The sequence below is a fragment of the Capra hircus genome, chromosome 7, assembly GCF_001704415.2.
Source record: "Capra hircus breed San Clemente chromosome 7, ASM170441v1, whole genome shotgun sequence".
NCBI lineage: Eukaryota > Metazoa > Chordata > Mammalia > Artiodactyla > Bovidae > Capra > Capra hircus.
The window spans coordinates 60,714,360-60,732,167 of NC_030814.1; the positions used below are offsets into that span (position 1 = coordinate 60,714,360).

Genomic DNA, 17,808 nt, shown 5'->3' on the forward strand with positions numbered 1-17,808 from the left:
AGAAATAAAAATTATTTCATGACTGCTTAATAGATACGGCGTTTCTCTTGGGGAAGAAGAAAATTTCTTTATGTAGTAGTGATGGTTGCATAACATTGTGAATATATAAATGCCATGATACTGCACACCTCAAATTGTATAAATGGTAAATTTTATGCGTTAACTTAATTTTTAGAAATGTAACATATACCAGATAAATGAAAGGGTGGTATTAAAAAAAAGCGAGATGGGGGAGAGTTTCTTCTTTAACTATGTAAGAGGAGTCTACATTAGGACTTTCTTTGAGGGTAGCAAAGAGGCATGAGAACTCCAGGTGACATCTGCTACAGAGACCAGTTCAGGGCATTTCAATAACTCAGTTCATTCTCCTTTTTTCTTTTCCTTCCCACTAACCAAAAACCACTGACTTAAAACTCCTCCAAATAAAAAGAAGAGAATAGACAGACACAGCACTGACGCTGTGCTGTTGTTTCACTGGCTGGATCTGTCCAGGTCCCTTGACACCTGTGTGACTGCAAGGAATGAGCATAAGGATCTCAGGTTTCACTACTAAAGTTACCCTCTAAAAATAAACACACATATGGACTTCCCTGGTGGCTGAGTGGTAAAGAATCCTCCTGCCAGTGCAGGAGACATGGCTTCCATCTCTAATCCAGGAGGATCCCACATGGCCATGGACCAACTAAGCCTGTGCATCACAACAACTGAGCCTGTGCTCTAGACCCCAGTAGCAGAAACTACTGAGCCCATGTGCCTCAACTACTGAAGTCTGAGCATCTAGAACCCTTACTCTGCAACCAGATAAGTCACCACAGTAAGAAGCCCTTGCACTGCAACTAGAGGAAAAGACAGGGCAGCAATGAAGACCCAGCACAGCCAAAAATATTAAATAATAAACAAAATTATATAACACATACACACATGAATGAAAAATAATTGGATGCTCTTTCTTTTTCCTATAACTGATTAAATTTCAAATCTTTTTCTTATAAGAAAGTGATGACAAACTGATTTTAACACAATTTTTAGGGCAGGAAGTTTCCTGGGGGGCTGTGCCCCTGGTTCATGATGGAAATATCCATTTCTGTACTTTTAAATCATATCCCAAGAGAATACCTAGGCTAACCCACTAGTAAAGTTACGGATACAGTCACAGAAATTTCTCAGACCTGTTTGGAAAATGTCCTCTGAATCCGTACTTCATCTATTCAGTTTTGCTACTCCAAAAACAACAGTATTCAGTGGATCTCTTTGTGAAGCATGTAATATTTGCTCTGTTTTGTAATCCCCATTTACATCTATTCTGCCTTTGACATGGACTTAATTTTAATCAATTTGGGCAATATGATGACTTAAACAGAGGAGAAATCCACATAAGATCCCCACCTAGTTCTCTTGGGAATGCTGGTAAACTAACAGAGAACAAATCATGAAGAGTGTAAACTTTGCATTTACAGGCCTTCTCTTCTGCCTTGGCACTTCACTTCCCTCCCCATCCCTGCACACTAGAGATTAACAAACTGGATATTCTATGAAGGGGAAGAAGTCAGATGAAATGTATATGCCATGTTTTATATGACACTGTTATAAAACAATTCCATTTTAGGACGTGAGCTCCTTCAAATAGGATTTCAATTCTCTGTTTATAATATACAGTACTTAGCACACAGTAGTTTCTTATACATAATTTATAAAAGTCATTTAGTATTTTATTTGTATTTCATATTCCAGTTTGAATTAATAGCCAATTTGGAAAGAAAATATGACCAGCATCATTAATCATACTTTGGTGACCAAAATAAGAGCCAAAAGACTGTAAGAACTGATTTGATACTGTTTCAAATTTGACTGGGGAGCCAACTTGATATTAACTTTATTTAACAAAAGTTGCATTTCAGCAACAATATATGTATATCAGATAAAGAACCTAGCAAGCTGGATACTACCACAATTAATTCCATCAAAATTTCCAGGTAAGGCTTAAAAGATTAAGTTAAGAGGAGGGAAAAAAAAAACCATCTATGGTCATATCAAAGTGGCCCAGCCTCAAAGGAAAATATAGAAAATGATGAACTGAAAATGTGTTGGTAATAGTAGCTTTCACATAGCCCTAATTATAGTGTTCACTGTTTCCAACACTATAATTCATTAACCTTGCCTCTCAAAGGCCTAGTGGAGGGTAAACCACTACACGAACTAAATAGATGACTGAGTTTAAAAGATTCCCCATTGGATCTATTTTAACAACACATTAAATTGGATTGTATAATCAAGTTTTGATTAGCCCAACTGTTCAGGTGACTTTTAAGAGCTGAGAAAGTTTTAAGAATATACACATTTGTCCAACAAGCAGTAAAGGACTACCCACAGAATACAATTTAAACACATCTCAGAAATACTCCTTCCCTATGGCATCTGAGATGCTTTTTAATGTGCTAAGAACAAAGTAGGGTGAAAGTGTGAACCCACATCTTGCAAATCTGCCCCTGAAACAACTCACCTCTCCTGGGGCCTGCGACCAGCTGCCTTTCTGTTTTTCCGGCCCAGTCCCTGTTGCAAGGCCAGTGTCTGAGATCCTCACCGTGGTTGGGGTGGAGCTGGCGGTAGTGACCACAGCTGCTGAAGCCACCATACACTGGCCAACTTGTTCCAGTGTTTTTCCTGCCTCTTTATTTTCGGCTCCACCCACCTCTGGGGCCAAAGGTGTCTGACCTGTGGCTGTAGAATACGGAGTGAAAGGTAGAGGTGTGTCCCCACCCACAGGCTCATCCTGCACCACCAGAGTCCTGCCGTTTTCTTTGGTGTAAGTGGCAAAGCGAATGTTGCGGTTAATCTGGGGGACAAATGTAGTCGGTGGCTGCTTGGTTCTCTGATCCAGCCCTGGCTCTCCACTGGCATTCCCACCTTTCCAGGGCCCTCGGCTTGCCTCGCCTCCATCGCTCCCATTACTGTCTACTTCACCCCTGTCTCCTTTCAATTTCTTTGATGCAGGGTCACACCCAGAGTCCGAAGCACTTTTCCTCCTCCGGCCATCTTTCCCCTCTATGCTCTCTCTCTTCTTCTTTCCTTTGGAAGATTTTACTGCTTTTAACGTACCCCCCTACAAAACAAAATTCAAAAAAGATTTATTACAAGGGACTTTCCATCCTGTGAAAACCATAAACCATTAGCTCTTTCCCATCTCTAGAAGCAGACAATCAAAGCTGGGACAGATTGCCAAATTCCAATGCCAGCTCTAAGACATACCCTTTGTTAAAAAGCTCCAATCTTCCTGTGATTCAATTTACACACACATTTTCAAGATAATAGTTACTAGAGGTTAACTCACTTTGCAAAACTTCCCTTAAATGGAATGTACTCCTTTCTTAAATGGACTTTTTTCAGGATTTTAAAAATTTATGGAATATCTTTTATAAAATGGACTGATAAAGCTAGTCTGGGAACTTATTTGCCCCTTAGTGAAAAAAAAATCTGCTTTATTTTATATTTATCTCCTTGTTTGATAGAAACTGGCAAGTACTGAAATATAAAATCTCCTCTATCCAGGAGCCACTAAAAACTGGTGACAACTTAACAATAGGAAAAGGAACATTTATGAGTCTGTGACCAGAGGAAAAGTGAGCCCAACAGAGACAGGTTTGAGTTGCTGTTATGGACACTATAAAGAACACAAATAATTTCTAGGTCTTATTTCAAAGCATTAGATACAAACAGGGGGGAAAACTAAAAAGGCAGGCTACCATAACCAAAAATTCAAATCTCTTAGCTCTTTTAGTAATTTCATCCTATCTCAGGAAATCTTAAAATTTAGCCTTATTTGAAAGGTGAAGTGAAGAAGTGAAGTTGCTCCGGCATGTCCGACTCTGTGACCCCATGGACTGTAGCCTATCAGGCTCCTCCGTCCATGGGATTTTACAGGCAAGAGTGCCGGAGTGGATTACCATTTCCTTCTCTAGGGGATCTTCCCGACCCAGGAATCGAACCCGGGTCTCCCACATTGCAGGGAGACGCTTTACCGTCTGAGCCACTAGGGAAGATTTGCAAGATCAGTAACCTTAAAAGACACAGAATTAAAAGGGGACAATTCCTATCTCTGAGTGAAAACTGTTTCCCTGAGAAGGACAAGAGGACAGGGGCTTGGGACACAGTTAACACTCTCTTAGGCAACTTATACCTGGAAATTCTTAGATTGATATCCTATTATTTCTTTTTAGCTGCATTTAGCTAACTTTCAGATAGTTTCATTTAGATAATGTGCTGGGGTGGCAATAAGCTAGTGACATAGTTATTTGGCTGTTATTATTTACCAGCTTGATTAATCGATTCTTGATTAATCTTGATTAATCTACCCTTGAATACATATAGATTCTTTGTAAAGATCTCTATCTTTGCTGTAATCAATCATTATTATAGCTCTTATAACTGAATTTTTTTCAAATTTTTCATTTCTTCTTGCCAGTTTTCTCTTCATTTTTTTCTGCCTTCCTTTTTTCCCCCTTAATTTCCTTCTGAAAACCTTAACCAAAGCTCAAGATTTACTTGTTTCTCCCATACTTTTGGTAATACTAATCTAAGTTCCTAAATCCTTCATTTAAGAACTGTTTCTGTTTGTTAAGAATTATTTTCATTTGATCAATTAAAAATCTTTTTACCCCTTCTTCAACCTCTATCATCACTCAGTTTTCAGTGCTGTGAAATATTTAAGTACAATCACTGAAATCTCTCCTTTCTTGCTCACTCTTTCCAGGGAAATGAGGTGACCATGGATCTCTAAGAAGCGTTAATGTAAAACTTGGCAGATCTGTCAATAATTGTATTTTGCTAGCTAAGACGACAGTCACACCATGGCAAAGCTGAAAAGAGAAAAATCAATGTCTGTTGCTGAAAACCAAAGATCTCACCTGTAACTCCTTCAGCCAACTTACAGAGCCTGGCTCACAGCAATTTCCCTGAGCAACAACGTATATGTATGTCCTACTTATGGTGAGCTACTCACATGTGAGTAGATTAGAACACTGAGACCAGTACTCTCTAGCTATATATGGCACAATCTAAATGTACCTAGCATATAATAGGTGCTTAAAGAACAAATGAAATGAGGAAGGAAATAAAAAAGGGACCCAATACAGCATCAAAGTAACAAGTGTTTTTCAGCCATGTAAACACAGTCAAAAGACTTATCCTATTTGTAATAATATAATATGTAGTAAAGAACTATTAAATTTTACCCTGATTCTTCTTTTCCTACCCTAATCTTGTTTTATCAAGCCAAAATGACTGGATAGAGAAGAGGAAGAATTGTATACCCAGCAGGAGCAGCCAAGAGAGCAATACAAACACAGGTGCTAAGAAAACTATGAAGAATATATGGACAGATGGCTGTCCAAGTGAATGTCCTACTGAAGGAAATTCATACAGGATTCCTTAATTGGTTCAGGCACTGATTTATAATATGTCTTTTGATGGGTTATGATAATTCTGAATGAACCAAGAGTTGGTCTGATTCACAGAAACTATGGAGTAATCCACTGTGTGCTGAGCACTGAACTAGGCACTAGTTTAGTTTGAACTCTTCTTGGGATACGAAATTTCAGATTTCCTTGGAGCTCACTACCACCTGATGGAAAGAAAAAGAGGATGTAGTTTCTTCTCCATTTCTTATTACTGGATAGGTCATGAATATTACTACTACTTATTATAGCTTTGTCTATTGTACCTTTTAAATATACCTGTCCTAAAAAAATGTAAGAAAAAAGTAGGCCATTTTAAAACAGTTAGGTAACATAGCCATGATGAAAAGGGTTTGCTCAGACTAGGTCTCTTTCTCAAGATTACCCTCCCTCAACTAGACAGGACTGTGGTGAGAGCAAGAAATGTACAGTGGTCAGAGCTTGAAACCCAAAGCTATTAACATGGATAACACACACATAATGAAGTCTATGTAACAAGATAATGCAAGCTCATGAGTCTGCTCAGAGACTCACTCCATTACTGTACCTCGCTCTGAGGCGCCGAATTATCCACGAGCATCACATGGATCAATCTGGGATCTACGGACTTGATCTCACCACTCTATAGAAGGAGGGGGATAGAAATTAGAAAAAAGAAGAAAGATTTAATGCCTGCCCACCAAAGACATAATTATGTAATTTTTCTTATGTAATCTATGCAATTTTCTCTATTTGTTTCTACTTCCCTGCTAGAATGAAAGCTCCATGAATAGGGAACTCTATTATTTAATTCACTGCTGGAATAACAACATTTGAAACAAGGTCTAAAATATGGTAAGCACTCAAATGTTTGTTAAATGAATGAATGAAAAAATTGAGTTCAATGCCCAAGTGTTTCTTTTAGGGCTACTAATTTCAAATTCTGCATCTCTAAAACCTTCCTATTCTGTAATTAAAAAAAAAGAACTTCCCTGGTGGCTCAGTGGTGAAGAATCCACCTGCCAATGCAGGAGACATGGGTTTTATCCCTGGTCCAGGAAGATCCTATATGCTGTGGTAACTAAGTCTGTAAGCTACAACTGCTGAGCCTGTGCTCTAGAGCCCAGGAGCCACAACTACTGAGCCCATGTGCTTAAATTATTGAAGCCCTGCCAGTGTCAGAGCCAGATCTCTGCAACAAGAGAAGCCACCACAATGAGAAGCCTGCATACTGCAATCAGATAGTAGCCCAAAGACCCTGCAGCCACGAAGACCCAGAATAGCCAAACTAAATACAAATAAATAATAAAATTTAAAAGAAAAAAGAAACCTTCAGAAAAAAAGCTAAAGGTTTCGGCAGGGGCCTATTTGACAGATACTGTCAGATTTAATGTGTACATCCTTTGACCTGGCAATTACACACTTGGGAATTTATTTCAATAAATAAATAATGTGAAAAATGTATAATGATATATGCTCAAGGATAGTCACTGAGGCATTATTTGTATTAGTAAAATACTGGAAATGATTTTTAAATGTCCATCAATTTTAAATTAAATTAGCTATACTACATCAATTCAGTGGATAGTATGCATCTGATTTTAAAGGATGAAGTAGATTTCTATATATATTTATAGAGAATGATGCTAAAAAGTTAAAAACATAAATCAAAGAACTATGTGTATCATATGATCCCACTGTTAGTACAGTATGACTTATGCAGTTCTTACCTAAATAGACAGTATAAAAATATCATATACACACATAGAGAGAAGGTATTTGGAAGCATATGGAATATATACCAAACTGTTAATGGTGGTTACCACTGTCAGGAGTAATATTTGCCTATGAGACGGGATGGCTTTCACTAGCTATTTTATATGTATGTGTATCACTTGAAATTTATAAATGAAGATTGAATAATTTAATAAATTAAATAAAGAAATGAATAAAATCATTATGCTCATATTACATGTGACTGTAGAGGGCAAGTCTGAAACCAATTCAAAGGTGTTATAAATACATATGTGTTTGCCTCAAAATACTCTTGTTTTTGATAGATAATTCTCCAGGTAGTTATAGATGCTATGTTTTTTCTAATTATTTCCTTAGAAAACAATTCATTTTATCAGCATGTAGGGGAGAGTGTCATAAGTATTATAGAAGCAAATGCTAACTGATTAGATTTTTAAATAATAAACATTATGAATATGATAAAATAAGAATAGCACTTCACATCTGTATATTGTTCTATAGATTTCAAAGCACTTTTGAACACATCATCTCAGTTCCCAAAACACATACTGTGAGGCCAAGTGTGGTTACCTAATTACCTCTAATTTACAGATGAGAACACTGAGGTTGAAAAAGTAGAACAACCTTTCTCAAGGTGATAGAATCAAAAGTGATAAAGCCAGAGATGGAACCCAGCTCTTCTCACATGTAATGAAGTGCTCCCTTTCTCCGTGCCACCCTTGGTAAGGGGATGGATGGACCTCAGACAAAATAACACAGAGCCTCACCTCAGTTACAGACACCTCCATAAGACGGGTGATGGAGTCTTGATGGCTTACAACACCACAGAGCCAACTTTCTTCTCCCTCTGGCTGGTATACTTTGACCCTGTGACCCTGAACACTGTAGGGACCTAAAGAAGAGATCAGTCAGTACTGATTATTTTTGGCTAAGCTGTATTTCATGACTGTTCCTTAAAAAACAGAAACAGAAAGAAGACTTATTGGCACTTTTAATCCTTTTGTATAGAGTTGAATAAATGAGCAATTTCAGATTTACTATACACAGCAGTTTAAAAATAAAACATAGCTTTTCCCAGTGACTTTGGTAAATTTTATTTGGAGATTTCCTAAAATATCCTAGGTTCTGACACCTTATCTCAATATTTCAATTCTAGAAGTAATACAGGAAAGAGAAAGGCAACTTACAAGTCAAAAACTATAGATAATATGAAAATCCACTCAGATCTATCTGACATATACATAAAAAAAGTAGGCCAATAAGTTGAACGTTCTATTTTGTTATGTTAGCATAGGAATGATATATAACCATTTGCCCTTTGCTATCTTACTTTCAATACAGTAGGTGGAGAATTCAATACATGAGGTTTGCAGCCTCTGCTCTAATAACAATCTGAACAAATATAGCACCTGTCTTCCTAAGAACATAGAGTTTTGAAGATATTACTTTATCAGCAGGTAATGTTACCTTACAATTTCAGCTGGCCCTCCAAGAACAAGAGTTTCTCTCTCCTACATATCTTATACATTTGAGACCATATAGTTAAATCACTGCTTAATTTAATTATCTTTCAGAGCTATAATTAAACTTAATTTTTCTATACACATTCATATATATCTCTACATCTTATCCTGTCCCTTGATTTCCTTCTCACTGCTATCTATTTTTCCTCACTTTCTTTCCTCTCTCATATCTTTCCTTGATTATTAAACATCATTTCACACTGATACTTCCCTTCTCCAAAGAGGCCAGTTTTCCTACTTTTACCTATTTAGATTTAGTTTGACAAAAGAGAACTAAGAGCCCTATTTCACTGAAAATCATTATTATCATGAGGTCAGGAAGGACAAAGAGCAAATGTACAACATGAAGGGAAGGATAAATGAAGCCAGAGTCTCCCCTTTGTGTAGAATCTTGGGTAAAATCTGTATGTAAAATGAAAAAGTTAATAAACCTCTTTTGTTTTCATTCTCAAAAGTTAACATGCTCTTAATGTGAATGCATCTGTGGACACCTTCCTTTATGAACACACCTTACACTCTAAGTTGTTATTTGTTGGTGTTAACAGTCTTTGGTCCGCTGAACCTTACAAGACAGTATGCTCAACAAGGGCAGAGATTTTCTAGCTTGTGGTTATATCCCCAATACCTTAACACTGTGTCGACTGCAAGCTTAGTCCTTAATAAATATTTAAGAAATAAAGACATTTTTAAAAAGACAAAATTGCATATTATGAAAGATAATACAAAAAGGAAGCTGGTTTGAGGGAGATCCCATTTTTCCAATCCATTCTAGAGATCCAGCTAACTGGAGTTACTTGTGACACTACCCACAAAAAGAAGATAAGCACAGATGTTTAAGAGTTGCATGGTGTTTTCACCATTCTATCACTTTCAACATTGGCCATACACCCGATTCAGAATTTAAGGACAGAAGACAATCTATTCTTACCTCGGCTGAATATCTCTTGTAGCTTTTGGTCACTGATCAAAGCATTAACTGTGTCTCTCAGAGCAGCATGTTCCAAAAGAATCTGGTTTTGGCTATCTGTTCCCATCTAGTAAAGATAAAAAAAGAAAAAACTGAATACTGAAATAAACAGCAATAATATCTAACCAGAAGAGAAAAAGTATACTCCTGAGGAGCTCTACATCAGCATATATCAAAATGTTCCAAAGAACCCTAGTCTGACTATAAGATGCTCTACAAAAATTAAAGATGCTATGATCATTTAGGTTTAGGAAATATTATACCTCCCTTGAAAAAGGTGGGAAGGGGGCAGGACATCAACTGCTTCCCCAGCCCATCCAGTCAAAAATCTGTGTATGTTTGACTCACCCAAAACTTAACTCCTAATAGCTTACTGTTGATTGGAAGCCTTACTGATACATAAATAGTTGACTGACATATATTGTGTATATCATACATATTTTTCTGTATGTATTATAAAGTAAGCAAGAGAAAAGAAAATATTAAAATCTTGAGGAAGAGAAAATAATTTACAGTACTATGCTGTATTTATTGATACCCTATGTTCAAGACGTCTGTTTACAAGATGAATCATCTGTCAATGCGCTACATCAAGACTGCCTTATTCAGGGCTTCCCTGGTAGCTCAGTGGTAAAGAATCTACCTGCCAATGCAGGAGACATGGGTTCGGCCCTTGATCTGGAAATATCCTACATGTCACCACAACAATTGAGCCTGTGCTCTAGAGCCTGTGGTCTGCAACTACTGAGGCCTGGGCGCCCTGGAGCCCATGCTCAGCAACAAGAGAAGCCACCACAATGAGAAGCCCGCACACAGCAACTACAGAGTAGCCCCCACTTGCTGCAATTAAAGAAAAGCCTGTACAGCAGCGAAGACCCAGCATAGCCGGAAAAAAAAAAGACTGCCTTATATAAAACAAAGCACTACAGATGTTAAAAGTATTACTAACACTAGACATCTAAATGAAAAGACAGTGAAAAAAGTTCATATTAATTTACAGGTACTATATTTATTGACAAAAATCCATACACTAAGTGGACTGATGTAGTTAAAACCTGTGTTGTTCAAGGGACAACAGCATACTGTATCTTTCTACATACAACAGTACGTCGAAAGCCTCTGAGAAGACATGCAGAAAAAAACATGTTTAGGTAAATGTTCTTCATACTTATTTGACCATAAAACATTTTATTCCCTGTAAATCTTGTTATTTTGATACTTATCCACAATGCACTGAGTGCCTATTCATACAAGCACTAGGATTACAAAGATGAATAAAACAAGACTGATGAGAGGGAGTGAGGCCCAATGAGTCAGGAAGACATTTCAACAACAAAGAAATCATCATTATTTCACATAACACAGTTTAGTAAACATTGCTCTTGGCTGCCTCAATAAGACAGCAAAACTCTTGGAAGTCTCTAAACTTTAATGTTCAGACAATAACTCTTATGAGAAATAAATATTATCATCCATAAATTCTGAAACTCTAACTCAGATACTAGCTTGTTTAAACTACTAACCTATCCCTTTTTTGTAACTAAAAATATACCTAAGCTCTTCAATATTTAATGTTGGTTGGAACCAGCCCAAATTCCCAGCCTCCCTGCCACTGGCAAAGGTATAGGCCCTTCTCAGACAAGTTACAGAAGCAACCATCTCTGGGAAGTCATACTTCTGAGGAACTGTGGTCTTAAGTGTGAAGTGGTTTCAGGGTGAGGTGGGGGTGTGTAGGGGAGAAAAGAACCCTCAGTCACCAAATGTACTTTTCAAGGGAGCAAAGAAACTTTAAAAGCCACATGGATTTAAAAAAAAAAAAAAAAAAGGCACATGGAATTACTGGGAGAAAGTACTTGCTTCAACATTAAAAGAGAAGAAGAAACACTCTATTTACAATCAACAGAGAAATTAGCAGGGAGAGAAATAAATTCAGGACTAGACCAACTGATAAGTACCTGGAACAAATGCAACCCATTAGCATCTGACAGGAAACGAAGCTCTCGATCCAGAAGGTACTCAACCGGAACCACAGAACCCAAACCGAGTTTATCTACCAGGGGAGTGAAAGTCTGTGAAATACAATGACAAGAAATAGATTAGTACTTGGTAGAGAAAATAAATAACAATTAAACTGAATATCTAACTGCAGAGAAAATATCCATTATTAACATATATCTTTCACCTCAGTAAATACAGATAAGCTAAAGCATAAGTTCTGAGAGTCATTCCTAACCCACCATCTGCCCTCAAATAATCATATGAAGCAAACTAGAGCATAAAGTCAGCTCAACAGCCTTATTAACAGCTAAAAAGGATAAGAAGAATAAGAAATTCCTCATTCTCTTTTGCAATCTAACTAATCTTGTCAGGCTTCAAGAGGGTTACATTACAGTAAGCTCTCAGAAAAAAGAGTTACACCATTATCATCTCTAGAACTCTTGAAACCTTTGTGAGATTTCTAAAATGATCAGTGATATAAAAATGCATGGGTAAATTCATATTTAGTGTTTCATAAATAATCTGCCTACAAAAGTCACCCAGGGACCAAGATCAATTTGAGCTGCTTCTAAAAGTTCAACTGGAAAGTGGCCTTAAAAACAAATGAAAAGAGCTCAGTAAGTGATGATATGTATAATCAATGGGTTAAAAATGTCTGTTTTGAGCATTATTTAATTTGGTTAGTCATAGGAGAACTAGATTTTTGCCTTGTGAGAGTCTGAGCTAAGAAGTAGTACACAAAGTGTCTATGTTTCTAACTTATCCAACTAATAAATGGGTGATTTAAAATGCTAAAAACAAAAAACTCATCATAAATAGTCTGATTTAAAAATGGGCATATCACCTGAATAGATATTTTTCCAAAAACAGACAAATGGGCAACAGGTACATGAAAAGGGGCTCAACCTCACTAAATTCAGGGAAATGCAGATCGAAACCACAATGAGTAATCACCTCACACCTAAAAATGAAAGACAAAGAGGAGGGGACCCTTGCACCATCAGTGGGGATATGAAAAGACAAACACACCAAGTACTGAAGAGGACACAGAGAGGGGGACCCTTGCGCCATGAGTGGAATGTAAACTGGCACAGCCACTACAGAGAACAGTACAGAGGTTCTTCAAAAAAATTAAAAACAGAAACTACCATGTGATTCAACATCCTACTTCTGAGTATTTATCCAAAAGAAATGAAATCACTATCTTGAAGAGATATCTGCATCCTCATGTTCACTGCAGCAATATTTACAATAGCCAAGACAAGGAAACGACCTAAGTGTCCAGTGATGAATGAATGGATAAAGAAAATGTGGTGCACACACACTCACATAAATATTATACACAAAAAAATATTAATCAGCCATAAAAAAGGAGGAAATTCTGCCACTTACAACAACACAGCTGAATCTCTAGGGCACTATGCTAAGTCAAATAAGTCAGACAGAGAAAGACAGATATGGTATGATTTCAATTACATGTGGAATATAAAACAACTGAACTCATAGACACAGAATATATTGGTGGCTGCCAGGGGTAGGGGGAGTGTGGGAAATGGGTAAAAGTGGTCAAAGGGTATAAGCTACAGTAATAAGAAGAGTAGATTCTGAGGATCTAACGTACAGCACGGTGACTATAGTTAAAATGCTATATTGTATACTTGAAAGTTGCTAAGAGAGCAAATCTTAAAAGTTCTTACCATGTATGTGTTGTGAGAAGCAAATTAGATAATATGTAGGAAGGTACTCTATAAAACAATGAGATTATTATACTTTATTGAGATTTTTAGAATGTTCTTATTCTGCAAAGCTAAAAAAGAAAAGTTCTTACCACACACACAAAAATGTAACTATGTGAGACATAGAACTTTTAACCTTACTGTAATTATTATTTCACTATAAATATAAAATCATCACATGTACACAGACTTATACAATGTTATATGTCAATTCTATCTCACTAAAGTTGGAAAAAAAAGTTTCTATGGGAAAAAACAGACTTTAAGAATTACATTGTTTCATAATATTATTATGAGAAAAGGTGAAAAATTATTTAGAAACAAAGTATCAAATATTACTTAATATAAAACATTTCAGAAGGCACAGGAGAAGAGATCTCTCCCAATTTTTGCTTTAGTAACTTCAGAATAAAAGCCTGTTAAGGACAAAGCATTAGAGTCTGGGGAATTCTAAAGAGTTCAGCTATTGCATAAATACCATGTTGAATAGGAATGAAGCCCAAATATGCTTCTAGCCAATAAAAGTCACTCACCAGGGCTGGCCACTGTGCAATTGAGACTCGAGTGCCCTGGATAAGGACTGGGTCCTTCCGAGGTGCCCATACTAGAGACCCTTCCAGCAAAAGTACAATAACTTCTTCAGCGTGAACTTTAACCCAGGAGTGCTGCTTCCAGTTACAGCCATCAAATTCTACAAAGATCTGGAAAAAGAGACAAAAAGTCATCTTAAGGTTACATTGGAAAAATCCCACACTATAATATAAAAACAAACACAAACTTCCTGTTTTGAAAACTTTTAACTTGTTTTTAACTTCTTTTAATGGATTTCAATAAAAACCAATCTTACTTCAGAGCCAGGAAGTTGGTCTCATCCTCACTCTGAGAAGAGGCTACAGAGTTAAGGGGGCATTAGTTATTTACAGTTATTAATTTCTAGCCATGATCCTACTGAGATTTATAACTCTTAAGTTTCCAATTTACATCTAAGTATACTAACTGGGGGCTTACTATGTATAAGGCCCCTATGCTAGGTTCAGGAATACGGAAAGGAATCTAGAACACCGGTCTCAAGGAGCTCATAGTCTAATAGGTAGAAAGACAAATTTTTTACACTTCTATTGTGAACTTTTAAAATTAATAAAGGCTAGAGTACTTATAGCCCACTTCAAAGAATTTTAGTTGGCTTTTGGGAAAGATGCAAGAAAATGATAAAATATAAATTTGCAAATCAGGACTAAGCAAACTACAACAGGAAGTCACTATTAAAGTATAAAAAGAGGGAAAACTTATGAAGAGAATAAGGATCTATACAGCTCTATGACTGAGGGATATATGATGAATGATGGATTACTGATTTGGCTCTGAGCTTCCTAAAGGCCAATCTGAAAATGGAGAGGTCAGTTGCACTGCCTTCACTGTCTAAAAGGAGAACACAAAGCAATGTTTCATGGAAGCAACACTTTCCCAACCACTTGGCTCTACAAGAAATTTCTCATATCACACTTCCAAAGGTAACAATGTAGGGCAATTAAATTCATTACACAAAGTTCTAGGTTTATTACTTGTAATACGCTAAGTAAGTTTCACATCTACTTAAAAAAAAATCATGGGAAAATAAGGCTCAAAAGGGGAAGCACGATTTTTACAGAGAAAGAACATTAAACTGCATGATTTTTACAGAGAAAGAACATTAAACTACGTTACATTTAATATATGAAGGGGGTCATTCACATATTAATATGTGTTCTGGGGGAATCATATACAACTTTAAGTAACTTGCTGACAACTGTAAAGAGTTGTATTCAAACTTGCATTTAAGTACAGACTCAGGAAACAAGAAAGGCAATAATGAACAAAGCTTGGGGCTTATGTTCCTGAAGGCTTGGATTTCCGTCTTAACCTTAAGGTGTCAGTTTTAACTGAAAACTTGAGCAAGTCACTCTTCGCTTCTCAAATCTTGGTTTCTTCCTTTGTGATAAGACATACCTCATGGACTGGTTGTGAAGACTAAATCAAGTAATAGATTCAAAAGTACTTTGGTCAATTGTAAAGCACTACTTGGGCAATAACATGCCATAAGATAAAACAAATAAGGTATAGGGAGTGTTCAGAAGCAGGAGAGATCACTTCAGGTGTGCAAAGGGAGTGATATGGGATGAGATTAAAAAAAAAATCCCAATCAAGTTCTAGGATGGGCAGGAGCTACAGCACACTGTGGGGAAGGAGTGGGCAATGAGACTAAAAAGATTAATAGTCAATGTGGAAGACACCAAATGTTGGGATAAAACTTGGGTTCATCCATCTGCCAATGGGAGATACGTATACGTGTGGGTGAATGTGTATACATGTAACTGCCAGTAAAAGGTTTCTGAGGTCAAAACATAAGCAGAACAGTTTGTTTCAGGACAATTCAGCTCAGTGGATGAAGATGGCTTAGAGTGGGAGTGGGGTGGGGAACAGGGGGTGTTCTTACATGACCTAGAGTGGGAGCAGTGAGACGAGGAAGGAAGTGACCAGGGCTCATGAGAGTTGATGAGTCATATCAATAAGCACGATGACTAGCTGGAATAAGAGTAAGGGAAAACTCAAAAATGACTTGGATTTTGAACCAAAGACTAGGAGAACAGCAGTCCCATTACTGTTCAGTGGTGTCATAACTGATGTCCAGAGGAGGCAATGGCTGAAGGCCTTCCAAGTCATGAAAAGGAACAGAGGCTGTCGAAACCCTAGGTCGAGTCTGACCTTGAGTAACACAGTGCTCTCCTGGGCATAGCTTAGAAAACTAGAGGTTGAGGCTCTCTGGTGCCTGACAGCTAGGTGCCATGTACAGTGGTAATCTGCTAACTACTTTAAAAATCAACATGGTGCTGGTGCTGAATCGCTTCAGTCGTGTCTGACTCTGCACGATCCCATGGACTGTAGTCTGCCAGGCTCCTCTGCCCATGGGATTCTCCAGGCAAGGATACTAGAGTGGGTTGCCATTTCATCCTCCAGGGGATCTTCCCAACCTGGGGATCGAACCAGTGGCTCTTATGCCTCCTGCATTGGCAGGCAGGTTCTTTACCATTAGTGCCACCTGGGAAGCCAACTTATGAGTCACAAAATTCTAAGTCATACCAACATCCAAATACAGGGACAACACTAAAAGAAGTCATTGTATCAAAGCTGTAATGATTGTAATTCTTTATATAGTAATTTGAACATTTTAAAAGTTAGTATTCAGGAATTCTATCATAACACATCTGAAAACACCATGGGAGAGCTGAAATATTTGAAAGCCATATTTCACCTAATTTAAAGGCAATTATTTCCTAACCTGCCTGGGCAAAGGAATGAAGTATTGAACTTGGCAACCACAGTGCTATATGTTCTGGGATCAAACAACTGCTCTAGGCTAGCAATACAAATTTGTTTTGAGAGCAATATGGAATGTGGATATATGTAAACATGTTCTACCAGTATTCTGGCTTATTTCTGGCCCTAGCACTCTGTTCCACCTCCTAGCTAGAGATGGAAGGAGTTAGAATATATAAGGTGAAGAATCATTTCAGGTCAAAGTACACAGAACATGAACTCTTTAAATGGTAATGGCCAGGGACTTCTCTGGTGGTCCAGTGTGGTTAAGATTCCACGCTCAGAATGCAGGATGCCCAGGTTCTATCCCTGATCAGGGAACTAGATCCGACATGCTGCACCTAAGACCCAGTACAGCCAAACAAATTTTTTTTTTAATGGCAATGGCTAGGTCACAAAACAGGAAGAAGGGATATAAGCTAACGAAAATCAGTGGTAGTGCTTGGACTGAGTTAGAGTTGGCCAAGGCAGGCTGACAATCTGAACAGAACAGAACTAAAACAGTTTATTTTTTTTCAAGTATTTCAAAAATTTCTACTATTAGAGTAAAAGTAGCAAAAAGTATTATTGTACAGCTAGAGCCTAAGGACTAGATATGTAAAATATTTCCTTAGTTAAGGAGAGTTAGTGGTAAAACGCTTACTTTCATTTCATGGTCTATATGTAATGCACATTCATTCAGTGACATTAAAATGAAATAAATTTTTTAAAAAATCAAGTAAGTTAACCTAAGTTTGATAAAATCAAACAGTAGTAGTCTGAGTAATACAAACTTTCATGCTAACCACATAATTATGTAATAATCAGTTTGGATTCTGGTCCTAAGGCCATTCTTACTACAATTAATAAAGGTATTAATTTATTCACTCACTCAACAAAAACAGAATGCCTCAGAAATATGCGTGTGTGTGTGTGTGTGTGTGTGTGTGTGCATGTGCACAGAACACTTGCCAGGGCCAAGAAGATCAAGGTGAATAAGGTAGCACTAGGCAGGAAGGAATCAAACCCCAGATGAGTGAGCCAACAGAGAGGTACAGAAATTATTA

The 17,808-nt window shown here is 37.3% G+C and overlaps 1 protein-coding gene across 2 annotated transcripts in view; it reads right to left on the minus strand.

Annotated features, from left to right (window-relative positions):
- KDM3B (lysine demethylase 3B) overlaps positions 1-17,808 on the minus strand; it is a 58,860-nt gene that overhangs the window by 32,388 nt on the left and 8,664 nt on the right. The window contains exons 2-7 of one of the 2 annotated variants that reach the window (XM_018050325.1): positions 13,942-14,109; positions 11,630-11,743; positions 9,636-9,741; positions 7,952-8,076; positions 5,998-6,072; positions 2,501-3,100 (exon numbers count right to left, since the gene is read on the minus strand). In XM_018050325.1, coding sequence (XP_017905814.1) covers positions 2,501-3,100; positions 5,998-6,072; positions 7,952-8,076; positions 9,636-9,741; positions 11,630-11,743; positions 13,942-14,109 — 1,188 coding nt within the window. The remainder of the gene's footprint in view (positions 1-2,500; positions 3,101-5,997; positions 6,073-7,951; positions 8,077-9,635; positions 9,742-11,629; positions 11,744-13,941; positions 14,110-17,808) is intronic. The other variant, XM_018050326.1, reaches the window with a different exon arrangement.